We start from the raw sequence: 12628 nt of genomic DNA, 5'->3' as shown, positions 1-12628 counted from the left end.
TTCAGGCACGCGTTCATAAGGAATGATGATGATTGTCACGTTCATCACATTCAGGTTGAAGTGCGAATGAATATCTTAGAAGCGAAATAAGATGAATTAAATAGAAAACAGTAGTACTTTGCATTAATCTTTGAGGAACAGCAGAGCTCCACACCTTAATCTATGGAGTGCAGAAACTTTACCGTTGAAAATACATAAGTAATGAAGGTCCAGGCATGGCCGAATGGCCAGCCCCCAAACGTGATCAATAGATCAAAAGATAATCCAAAGATGTTCCAAGATGTCTAATACACTAGTAAAAAGTCCTATTTATAATAAACTAGCTACTAGGGTTTACAGAAGTAAGTAATTGATGCATAAATCCACTTCCGGGGCCCACTTGGTGTGTGCTTGGGCTGAGCTTGAAGTCTACACGTGGAGAGGTCATTCTTGGAGTTGAACGCCAGCTTTTGTGCCAGTTTGGGCGTTGAACTCCACTTTGCAACTTGTTTCTGGCGCTGGACGCCAGAATTGGGCAAAGAGCTGGCGTTGAACGCCAGTTTGTGTCGTCTAAACTTGGGCAAAGTATGGACTATTATATATTTTTGGAAAGCCCTGGATGTCTACTTTCCAACGCAATTGGAAGCACGCCAGTTTGAGTTCTGTAGCTCCAGAAAATCTATTTTAAGTGCAGGGAGGTCAGAATCCAACAGCATCAGCAGTCCTTCTTCAACCTCTGAATCTGATTTTTGCTCAAGTCCCTCAATTTCTGCCAGAAAATACTTGAAATCACAGAAAAATACACAAACTCATAGTAAAGTCCAGAAATGTGAATTTAACATAAAAACTAATGAAAACATCCCTAAAAGTAACTAGATTCTACTAAAAACATACTAAAAACAATGCCAAAAAGCGTATAAATTATCCGCTCATCAATAGCTAATTTTATGAACTAATGGGGATATGTGACATATAATCTTGTTAGCTTTGGGTAATTAGGGTTTTTATGACCATAAACTAGTTTTTGAACTTAACCCTCTAATCAAAATTAAGTGACCACGAGAGTGGTGGTTAATGAAGGTTAGAGGAGGCCAAATCACTAAGAGATTAGGGTTTAGACATTTATAGTTTGTTATGAAATGAATCGTGCATTGTTAAAATAGTTGGTAAGAACTTTTAATCCAGAAAGATAAACATCTCCAAAGCCTTAACTATTTTCTTGCACTGTTTTACACCAAACCCTTTATTTGCTTTCTTTACGCTTTTGATTAGTGTTTTATGCATTTTTAACCATTAACAACCCTTTTCTATTCGCCTAACTAAGCCAATTGGATAATTGTTGTTGCTCAGTCCAAAAATCCTTGTGGGATCGACCCTCACTCACCTGAGGTATTACTTGGATGACCTGGTGCATTTGCCGATTAAGTTGTCGGAATCTCGAATTTCCACACCAAGTTTTTGGCGCCGTTGCTGGGGATTGTTTGTCATTGACAACTACCAGTTGTCTAGTCGCTTAGATTAGGTGTTTTTCTCAGTTTTGTTTATTTAGTTTTATTTTTTATTTTAGTTTTATTTATTCTCCCTTAATTTTCAATTTTAAGTTTGGTGTCCCTCTAGGGATTTTATTTTTCTGATTTTCGAAAACTTTAATATTTTCCATTATTTAATTTTCAAAAACCCTGCTTTATTTTTTTGTAGTTTTTGAAATTTTTAGTTAATTTCTTGCTTTATTTTATTTTATTTCTTTTTACATAGAATACCTTACAGGGAATCCTCTACACTCTGACGTAGAGATTTCCATTTCTCTTTGTTTTCTGTTTGTGTATGTGCAGAAACAGGGAGAGTTCACTATGGATCCGAATGGTAATGCACAACTTAGAAGAACCCTGGGCTCTTACATAGCTCCCATTTCTGATTTCTATGGAAGGAGTATTAGTGTGCATCCTATTGGAGTAGATGATTTTGAGCTCAACCCACAGCTGATCATCCTAGTGCAACAAACTTGCCAGTTTCATGGACTTCTACAGGAAGATCCTAATATGTTTATTTTTAACTTTTTTTTCTACAGATCTGTGACACTGTAAAGACCAACGGAGTGGACGCTGAGGTTTATAAGCTAATGCTCTTCTCATTTGTTGTAAGGGATCGAGCAAGGGAATGACTTGATGTTCAACCCAAGGAGAGCTTGAACACCTGGAATAAAGTAGTTAATAAGTTCTTGAACAAGTTCTTCCTCCCACAGAGATTGACTAAGCTGAAAAAAGATGTTCAGACCTTTAGGAAGGAAGAGAGCGAGTCCCTCTATGATGCTTGGAAGAGGTACAAGTTGATGCTTAGGAAATGTGCTCCTGCTATGTTCTTAGATTGGATCAGGGTACATATTTTCTACGAAGGACTCTCTGATATGGCTAGGATGTCTCTATATAATTTTGCAGGTGGCTCCCTGCACATGAAGAAGACACCTGAGGAGGCCAATGAGCTCATTGATATGGTTGCCAAGAACCAGTACTTATATTAATCTGAGAGGACTCTAGTAAGGAAATGAGTTTTGGAAGTGGAGACTGTAGATGCACTTCTTACTTAGAACAATCTTATATTTCAACAGATGAGTCTTCTCACTCAACAATTGGGTGGCATGCAGAGCCCAGTTGCAAAAATTCAGAGCACCTCTCCAGATGTTCCTTATGATATGCATGGTAGCTCCCCTCAAGGTGAAACTTGCAACTATGACCACTATGCACCTGAGGAGGTCAATTACATGGGAAGTTCCTCCAGACGTACTGATAATGTTCTTTATTCTTAGAACGTTAACCAAGGAAGGAGGAATCAGCAATCGACTTATGCCAGCAGCTCTCAGGGGGACTTTCCTTTTCAGCCCCCACAATCTCAGAGTACCTTAACTTGGCATCCATTGTTATAGAACTTGCAAAGAGCCGAAAACCTTTATGCAGGAAACCCGAGCCTCCCTCAGGAACCTAGAGATGCAAATGAACCAGAAAGACCAGTGAACACCTGAACAAACCCCACTTAGCAATATGGCCCCCAAAGGCGGAGAGGAATGCCAGACAATTCAATTGAGGAGTTGCAAGACATTAGTCACTCAACATTAGAACAGTGAGGAATAGGGTGAGAAAGAGACACCAGAGAGCAAAATTGTAGAAACAGAGAATACCACCAAGGGCACTGAACGCTCGGTAGGGAGCACCAAGGGCGCTGAATGCCCAGAAAGGGGGGCATTAAACGCCAATGAAAATTCAAAGAACTTTCCCCCCAGGCACTCTGACAACCCCTTTCCAGTCACTCTTGACATCCATCCTGTACTACCCAAGGCCCCAGAGTACAAGGCCAAATTATCATACCCTCAGAAACTTTAGAAAGCAGAAAAAGACAAGCAATTCTCCAAGTTTTTGGAAGTCTTTCGGAAGCTTGAGATCAACATCCCCTTTGCAGAGACCCTTGAACAAATGCCTCTGTATGCTAAGTTCATGAAGGAGATGTTGAGCAACAAGAGGAACTGGAAAGAAGTAGAGATAGAGGTACTTACTAAAAAATGCAGTGCAATCATCCAGAGGAATCCCCCTGAAAAACAGCAGGATCCCGGGAGCTTTGTGATTCCTTGTACCATTGGAAACACCCTTATTCGGAAGACCTTGTGTGATCTTGGAGCAAGCATCAACGTCATGCCACTATCATTGATGAAGAAGCTCCAAATTGATGAAGTAAAGCCTACCCGTATTTGTCTCCAACTTGCTAACCGTTCTATCAAGTTTTCCTTTGGAGTGTTGGAGGATCTACTTGTGAAAGTAGGGTCTTTTATCTTCCCTGCTGATTTTGTGATATTGGATATGGAAGAGGACAAGAATGCATCCATCATTCTTGGAAGACCCTTCTTAGCCATAGGAAGAGCCCTTATAGATGTTCATAAGTGTGAAGTAACTATGAGGGCCAATGAAGAGGAGATTGGGCTAAATGTTTTAGAGGCTTTGCAATATCCTGATGATTCTGAAGGATGCATGAGAATTGATATCATTGAACCTCTGGTTGAAGAATTGTTTGAAGCTGAAAGGCTTGAAGATGATCTCAACACTTCTCCTGAAGACACTCTGCTTGAAGTTGATGAGGCAGCACTGATGAGCGGATAATATATATGCTTTTTGGCATTATTTTTAGTATGTTTTTAGTATATTTTAGTTAGTTTTTATTATGTTTTTAAATAAAAATCACATATTTGGACTTTACTATGAGTTTGTGTGTTTTTCTGTGATTTCAGGTATTTTCTGGCTGAAATTGAGGGACCTGAGCAAAAATCTGATTCAGAGGCTGAAAAGGACTGCAGATGTTGTTGGATTCTGACCTCCCTGTACTCGAAGTCGATTTTCTAGAGCTACAGAAGCCCAATTGGTGCGATCTCAATTGCGTTGGAAAGTAGACATCCTGGGCTTTCCAGAAATATATAATAATCTATACTTTGCTCGAGATTTGATGGCCCAAACTGGCGTTCAAAGTCAGCATAGAAATTCTGGCGTCAAAATGCCAGAACTGGCAGAAAAGCTGGAGTTAAACGCCCAAACTGGCACAAAAGCTGGCGTTTAACTCCAATAAAAGTCTCTACATGTGAAAGCTTCAATGCTCAGCCCAAGCACACACCAAGTGGGCCCGGAAGAAGATTTCTGCATTAATTACTTATTTCTGTAAACCCTAGGCTACTAGTTCTCTATAAATAGGACCTTTTGCTATTGTATTTTCATCTTGGTTCTTCTGGTTCCCTCTCTGGGGCCGAAGCCAATGATCACCATTATCACTTTTGTATTTTCAATGGTGGATTTTCTACACACCATAGATTAAGGTGTGGAGCTCTGCTGTTCCTCATGAATTAATGCAAAGTACTATTGTTTTTCTATTCTATTCAAGCTTATTTTTATTCCAAGATATTCACTTGCAATTCAACCTGATGAATGTGATGATCCGTGACACTCATCATCATTCTCACCTATGAACGCGTGCCTGACAACCACCTTCGTTCTACCTTCGATTGAGTGGGTATCTCTTAGCCTCCTGGTTCATGATGCATGGTTGCCTCGCCTGACAATCGAGCCTTCCATTCCATGAAATCAGAGTCTTTGTGGTATAGGCGAGAATTAATTGGTAGCATTCTTGAGATCTGGAAAGTCTAAACCTTGTCTGTGGTATTCTGAGTAGAATCTGGGACGGGATGACTGTGACTAGCTTCAAACTCGCGAGTGTTGGGCGTAGTGACAGACGCAAAAGGATCAATGGATCCTATTCCAACATGATCGAGAACCAACAGCTGATTAGCCGTGCGGTGACAGCGCATTTGGAACATTTTCACTGAGAAGACGGGAAGTAGCCATTGACAACGGTGATGCCCAACATAAAGCCTACCATGGAAAGGAGTATGAATGATTGGAAGAAGGCAATAGGAAAGCAGAGGTTCAGAAGGAACAAAGCATCTTCATACGCTTATATGAAATTCTCACCAATGAATTACATAAGTATCTCTATCTTTATTTTATGTTTTATTCATCTTTTAATTATCAATTCTCCATAACCATTTGAATCTACCTGACTGAGATTTACAAGATGACCATAGCTTGCTTCAAGCCGACAGTCTCCGTGGGATCGACCCTTACTCACGTAAGGTTTATTACTTGGATGACCCAGTGCACTTGCTGGTTAGTTGTGCGGAGTTGTGACAAAGAGTTGAGATTACAATTGTGCATACCAAGCTGTTGGCACCATTGATGATCACAATTTTGTGTACCAAATTTTTGGCGCCGTTGTCGGGGATTGTTCGAGTCTGAACAACTGACGGTTCATCTTGTTGCTTAAATTAGGCAATTTTATTTTATGTTTATGCTTTTTACTTTTTATTTTTTTCAAAAATACAAAAAAAAATATTTCTATTTTGTTCTTTAGAACTTTTAAGAATGAATTTTAGAGTTTCATGATTATTTGTTGAAGTCTGGCTGGCTGAGAAGCCATGTCTAATCTTTTGGACCGAGGTTTCAACTTATCATCACAAGGGCTTGTTGATTTCTGTCAAACTTGCTGTTGAACGTAATGATTTGCTAAAGCTTGGCTGGCCATTGGCCATGTCTAGTGTTTTGGACCGAAGCTTTCACTGAAAGCTTGGCTGGCTAGTAAGCCATGTCTAATTCCTGGACCGGAGTTTTAGACTAACATTGCATGATTCCTGGAATTCTCATTAAGAATTTTGAAGTCCTTTTTCTCTTTTTCCATATAATTTTCGAAAAATCACAAAAAAATTTATAAAATCATAAAACCAAAAATATTTTGTGTTTCTTGTTTGAGTCAAGTGTCAATTTTTAAGTTTGGTGTCAATTGCATGTCTTTATTCCTCTTGCATTTTTGAATATATGCATTATGTTCTTCATTGATCTTCAAGTTGTTCTTGATGATTTCAGTGCTCTGATCTTTAATTTCTCTTATTTTATGTCTTTTGTTGTTTCTTACATACATTTTCAATTTGTTATAGTCCTTAGTACACAAACTTATAAGTTTGGTGTCTTGCATGCATTGTTTATTTGATCTTAGTTGCATTTTTTATTGTTTCTCATCATTAAAAATTCAAAAAATTTTAAAATTGTGTCTTTTCAAGTCAATAACACAAAGAATTGAAGATTCAGAACATTCAGCAGAGGAATTACACAGAAAATGCTGGGCGTTCAAAACGCCCAGTGAAGAAGGAAAACTGGCGTTTAAACGCCAGCCAGGGTACCTGGATGGGCGTTAAACGCCCAAAAAGGTAGCATTTTGGGCGTTAAATGCCAGAATGGATGCCATTCTGGGCGTTTAACGCCAGGAGGACACTAGAGGGAAGATTTTGTTTTTAATTCAAATCTTTTTCAAATATTCATAATTTTTCAAAATGAATTTTTTTTCAAATCATATCTTTTCAATCATATCTTTTCAAAATCAATTTCTTTTCAATTTTTTTATTTATTACTATTTTCGAAAATCCTTGCCACAATTAGTGATTTAATTCAAAATTTTCAAGTTGTTACTTGCCTATTAAGAAAGGATCAAAAGTTTTAATTCTAGAATCATATCTTTTAATTTCTTTTTCGTCAAGTAATCAACTTTAATTTTAAAAACTTTCTTCTTTTTAATTTGATTCTCAATCATATCTTCTCAATCATATCTTTTCAATCACATCTTTTTCAAAATTAATTTTCAATCATATCTTTTTGATTTCTAATTTCAAAATCTTTTACAAAAATCACTTAATTTCTTTCCCAATCTTAGTTTTCGAAAATCATTTACCAAATTTTCAAAATTTCACTTAATTATTTCAAAATCTTTTTACTTTATTTTTGAAAATTCCTCCCCTCTCCTCACATCCTTCTATTTATGGACTAACACTCCTCCTCAATGTACAATTCGAACTATATCCCTCTTGATAAGTTCGAATTCTTTCTTCTCTACTTTATCCTTCTATTCTTCTTTACCTCTGACACCTCAAGGAATCTCTATACTGTGACATAGAGGATTCCATATTTTCTTCTCCTCTCTTTTCATATGAGCAGGAGCAAGGACAAAGGCATTCTTGTTGAAGCTGATCCTGAATCTGAAAGGACCTTGAAGAGAAAGCTAAGAGAAGCTAAAGTACAACTCTCTGAAGAGGACCAAACAAAACTTTTCAAACAAGAAGAAGCCATGGCAGCCGAAAACAACAACAATGCTAACAATGCAAGGAGGGTGCTTGGTGACTTTACTGCACCTACTCCCGACTTCTATGGGAGAAGCATCTCAATCCCTGCCATTGGAGCAAACAAATTTGAGCTTAAGCCTCAATTAGTTTCTCTAATGCAACAGAATTGCAAGTTTCATGGACTTCCATTAGAAGATCCTCATCAGTTCTTAGCTGAGTTCTTGCAAATCTGTGACACTGTCAAGACCAATGGGGTTGATCTCGAGGTCTACACGCTTATGCTTTTTCCCTTTGCTGTAAGAGACAGAGCTAGAACATGGTTGGATTCACAACCTAAAGAAAGCCTGAACTCTTGGGAAAAGCTAGTCAATGCCTTCTTGGCAAAATTCTTTCCACCTCAAAAATTGAGCAAGCTTAGAGTGGAAGTCCAAACCTTCAGACAGAAGGAAGGTGAATCCCTCTATGAAGCCTGGGAAAGATACAAGCAATTGATCAGAAGGTGTCCTTCTGACATGCTTTCAGAATGGAGCATCATAGGTATTTTCTATGATGGTCTATCTGAACTGTCCAAGATGTCATTGGACAGCTCTGCTGGAGGATCTCTTCATCTGAAGAAGATGCCTGCAGAAGCTTAGGAACTCATTGAAATGGTTGCAAATAACCAATTCATGTACACCTCTGAAAGGAATCCTGTGAATAATGGGACAAGTCAGAAGAAAGGAGTTCTTGAGATTGATACTCTGAATGCCGTATTGGCTCAGAACAAAATATTGACTCAGTAAGTCAATATGATTTCTCAGAGTCTGTCTGGAATGCAAACAGCAACAGGCAGTACCAAAGAAGCTTCATCTAAAGAAGAAGCTTATGATCCTGAGAACCTAGCAATGGAAGAGGTGAATTACATGGGAGAATCCTATGGAAACACCTATAATCCTTCATGGAGAAATCATCTAAACCTCTCATGGAAGAATCCACAGAGGCCTCAACAAGGCTTCAACAACAATGATGGTGGAAGAAATAGGTTTAGCAATGGCAAACTTTTTCCATCATCTTCTCAGCAACGAACAAAGAATTCTAAGCAGAACCACTCTGAATTAGCAACTGTAGTCTCTGATTTAATTAAAACCACTCAAAGTTTCATGACTGAAACAAAGTCCTCTATTAGAAATTTGGAGGCACAAGTAGGTCAGCTGAGTAAGAAAGTTACTGAACTCCCTCCTAGTACTCTCCCAAGCAATACAGAAGAGAATCCAAAAGGAAAGTACAAGGCCATCAACCTAACCCACACGGCCGAACCTGGAGAGGAGGAAGAGGCAATGATCTCCACTGAGAAGACCTCAATGGACGTCCACTAGCCTCCAAGGAGTTCCCTAATGAGGAACCATGGGAATCTGAGGCTCACACTAAGATCATAGAGATTCCATTGAATTTACTTTTGTCATTCATGAGCTCTGATGAGTATTCTTCCTCTGAAGAGGATGAAGATGTTACTGAAGAACAAGTTGCTAAGTACCTTGGAGCAATCATGAAGCTAAATGCCAAGCTATTTGGTAATGAGACTTGGGAGGATGAACCCCCCTTGCTCACCAAAGAATTGGATGACTTGACTAAGCAAAAATTACCTCTGAAGAGACAAGATCCTGGAAAGTTCTCAATACCTTGTACCATAGGCATCATGACCTTTGAGAAGGCTCTGTATGACCTAGGGTCAAGCATAAACCTCATGCCTCTCTCTATAATAGAGAAGGTAGGAATCCTTGAGGTACAAGCTGCAAGAATCTCACTAGAGATGGCAGACAATTCAAGAAAACAGGCTTATGGACTTGTAGAAGATGTCTTGGTAAAGGTTGAAGGCCAATACATCCCTGCTAATTTCATAATCCTAGACACTGGGAAGTGTATGGATGAATCTATCATCCTTGGCAGACCCTTCCTAGCCACAGCAAAAGCTGTGATTGATGTTGACAGAGGAGAACTGGTTCTTCAAGTGAATGAGGACTCCCTTGTGTTTAAAGCTCAAGGATCTCCCTCTGTAACCATGGAGAGGAAGCATGAAAAGCTTCTCTCACTGCAGAGTCAACCAAAGCCCCCACAGTCAAACTCTAAGTTTAGTGTTGGGATGCCACAACCAAACTCTAAGTTTGGTGTTGAACCCCCACATTCAAACTCTAAGTTTGGTGTTGGGAGGTTCCAACAATGCTCTGAACATCTGTGAGGCTCCATGAGAGCCCACTGTCAAGCTATTAACATTAAAGAAGCGCTTGATGGGAGGCAACCCAATTTTACTTATCTATGTTAAATTTCTATTTTCCATTGTTATTTCATGTTTTCTATAGGTTGACGATCATGTGAAGTCACAAAAATAATTGAAAAAGCAAAAAACAAACTGAAAAACAGAATGAAAAATAGCACACCCTGGAGGAGAAGCCTACTGGCGTTTAAACGCCAGTAAGGGCAGCAGAATAGGCGTTAAACGCCCAGTCTGGCACCATTCTGGGCGTTTAACGCCAGAAATGGGCACCAGATTGGCGTTTAACGCCAGAAAAGGGCAAGAAGCTAGCGTTTAACGCCAGAAAAGGGTAAGAAGCTGGCGTTAAACGCCGAAAATGGGCAGCAACCTGGCGTTTAACGCCAGGATTGGCAGCAGAGGGCGTTTTGCACGCCTAATTGGTGCAGGGATGAGAAATCCTTGACACCTCAGGATCTGTGGACCCCACAGGATCCCCACCAACCTTAACTCGCTCTCTCTCTTCTTCACCAATCAACTCAATACCTCTTCCCAAAAAGCCCTCACATATCAAATCCTACCCTCTTCTCCATAAACTCTTCACCAATCCACATCCATCCATCATAAACCCCACCTACCTCACCATTCAAATTCAAACCACTTTCCCTCCCAAACCCACCCATACATGGCCGAACCTTACCCTCTCCCCACTCCTATATAAACCCATCTTCACCCCTTCATTTTCACACATCTTAAACATTACTTCTCCCCCTTGGCCGAAACACTAACCCCCATCCATCTCCTCTATTTCTTTTTCCTCTACTCTCTTCATTCTTCTTTTGCTCGAGGACGAGCAAACCTTCTAAGTTCGGTGTGGTAAAAGCGTTGCTTTTTGTTTTTCCATAACCATTTATGGCACCAAAGGCCGGAGAAACCTCTAGAAAGAGGAAAGGGAAGGCAAAAGCTTCCACCTCCGAGTCATGGGAGATGGAGAGATTCATCTCAAGGGTGCATCAAGACCACTTCTATGAAGTTATGGCCAAGAAGAAAGTGATCCCCGAGGTCCCTTTCAAGCTCAAAAAGAGTGAATATCCGGAGATCCGACATGAGATTCGAAGAAGAGGTTAGGAAGTTCTCACCAACCCCATTCAACAAGTCAGAATCTTAATGGTTCAAGAGTTCTATGCCAATGCATGGATCACCAAGAACCATGATCAAAGTGTGAACCCAGACCCAAAGAATTGGCTTACAATGGTTCGGGGGAAATACTTAGATTTCAGTCCGGAAAATGTAAGGTTGGTATTCAACTTGCCAATGATGCAAGGAGATGCACACCCCTACACTAGAAGGGTCAACTTTGATCAAAGGTTGGACCAAGTCCTCATAGACATTTGTGAAGAGGGAGCTCAATGGAAGAGAGATTCAAGAGGGAAGCCGGTTCAACTAAGAAGGCATGACCTCAAGCCCGTGGCTAGGGGATGGTTGGAGTTCATCCAACGCTCAATCATTCCCACTAGCAACCGGTCTGAAGTTACTATAGACCAGGCTATCATGATCCATAGCATCATGATTGGAGAGGAAGTAGAAGTTCATGAGGTTATATCCCTAGAACTATACAAGGTGGCGGACAAGTTCTCTACTTTGTCAAGGTTAGCCTTCCCTCATCTCATTTGTCACCTTTGCAATTCAGTTGGAATTGACATAGAGGAAGATATCCTCATTGATGAGGACAAGCCCATCACTAAGAAAAGGATGGAGCAAACAAGAGATCCCACTCATGGACAAGAGCATGAGGAAATTCCTCATCATGAAATTCCTAAGATGCCTCGAGGGATGCATTTTCCTCCACAAAACTATTGGGAGCAAATTAACACCTCCCTAGGAGAATTAAGTTCCAATATGGGACAACTAAGGGTGGAGCACCAAGAGCATTCCATCCTCCTTCATGAAGTTAGAGAAGATCAAAGAGTCATGAGAGAGGAGCAACAAAGGCAAGGAAGAGACATTGAGGAGCTCAAGCACTCTATAAGATCTTCAAGAGGAAGAACTAGCCGCCATCACTAAGGTGGACCTGTTCTTTAATCTCCTTGTTCTTTATTTTCTGTTTTTCGAATTTTTATGCTTTATGTTATCTATGTTTGTGTCTTTATTACATGATCATTAGTGTCTAAGTGTCTATGCCTTAAAGCTATGAATATGAATCCATCACCTTTCTTAAATGAAAAATGTTTTTAATTGCAAAAAGAAAAAGAAGTACATGAATTTTGAATTTTAAAACAGATTAATTATTTTGATGTGGTGGCAATACTTTTTATTTTTCTGAATGAATGCTTGAACAGTGCATATTTTTTTGAATTTGTTGTTTATGAATGTTAAAATTGTTGGCTCTTGAAAGAATAATGAAAAAGGAGAAATGTTATTGATAATATGAAAAATCATAAAAATGATTCTTGAAGTAAGAAAAAGCAGTGAAAAGCTTGCGAAAAAAAAAAGAAAAAAAAGAGAGAAGAAAAGCAAGCAGAAAAAGCCAATAGCCATTTAAACCAAAAGGCAAGGGTGAAATAAAAAGGATCCAAGGCTTTGAGCATTAGTGGATAGGAGGGCCCACAGGAATAAAATCCTGGCCTAAGCGGCTAAACCAAGCTGTCCCTAACCATGTGCTTGTGGCGTGAAAGTGTCAAGTGAAAAGCTTGAGACTGAGCGGTTAAAGTCGTGGTCCAAAGCAAAAA

General features: G+C 39.6%; 1 protein-coding gene across 1 annotated transcript; it reads left to right on the top strand.

The window, feature by feature from the left end:
* Nucleotides 3444–4121, top strand: LOC107636784. Its single transcript, XM_016340272.1, has one exon. The coding sequence runs from the start codon at nucleotides 3444–3446 to the stop codon at nucleotides 4119–4121; it is 678 nt and encodes a 225-aa protein (XP_016195758.1).

This window comes from Arachis ipaensis, chromosome B04, assembly GCF_000816755.2.
Source record: "Arachis ipaensis cultivar K30076 chromosome B04, Araip1.1, whole genome shotgun sequence".
Taxonomy (NCBI): domain Eukaryota; kingdom Viridiplantae; phylum Streptophyta; class Magnoliopsida; order Fabales; family Fabaceae; genus Arachis; species Arachis ipaensis.
The sequence above is the reverse complement of the archived record's forward strand: the minus strand, read 5'-3'. Positions and strand labels throughout refer to the sequence as shown.

Coding starts and splice junctions, on each gene's coding strand:
- LOC107636784 (XM_016340272.1), top strand. CDS start 3,444: ATGCCTCTGTATGCTAAGTTCATGAAGGAGATGTTGAGCAACAAGAGG.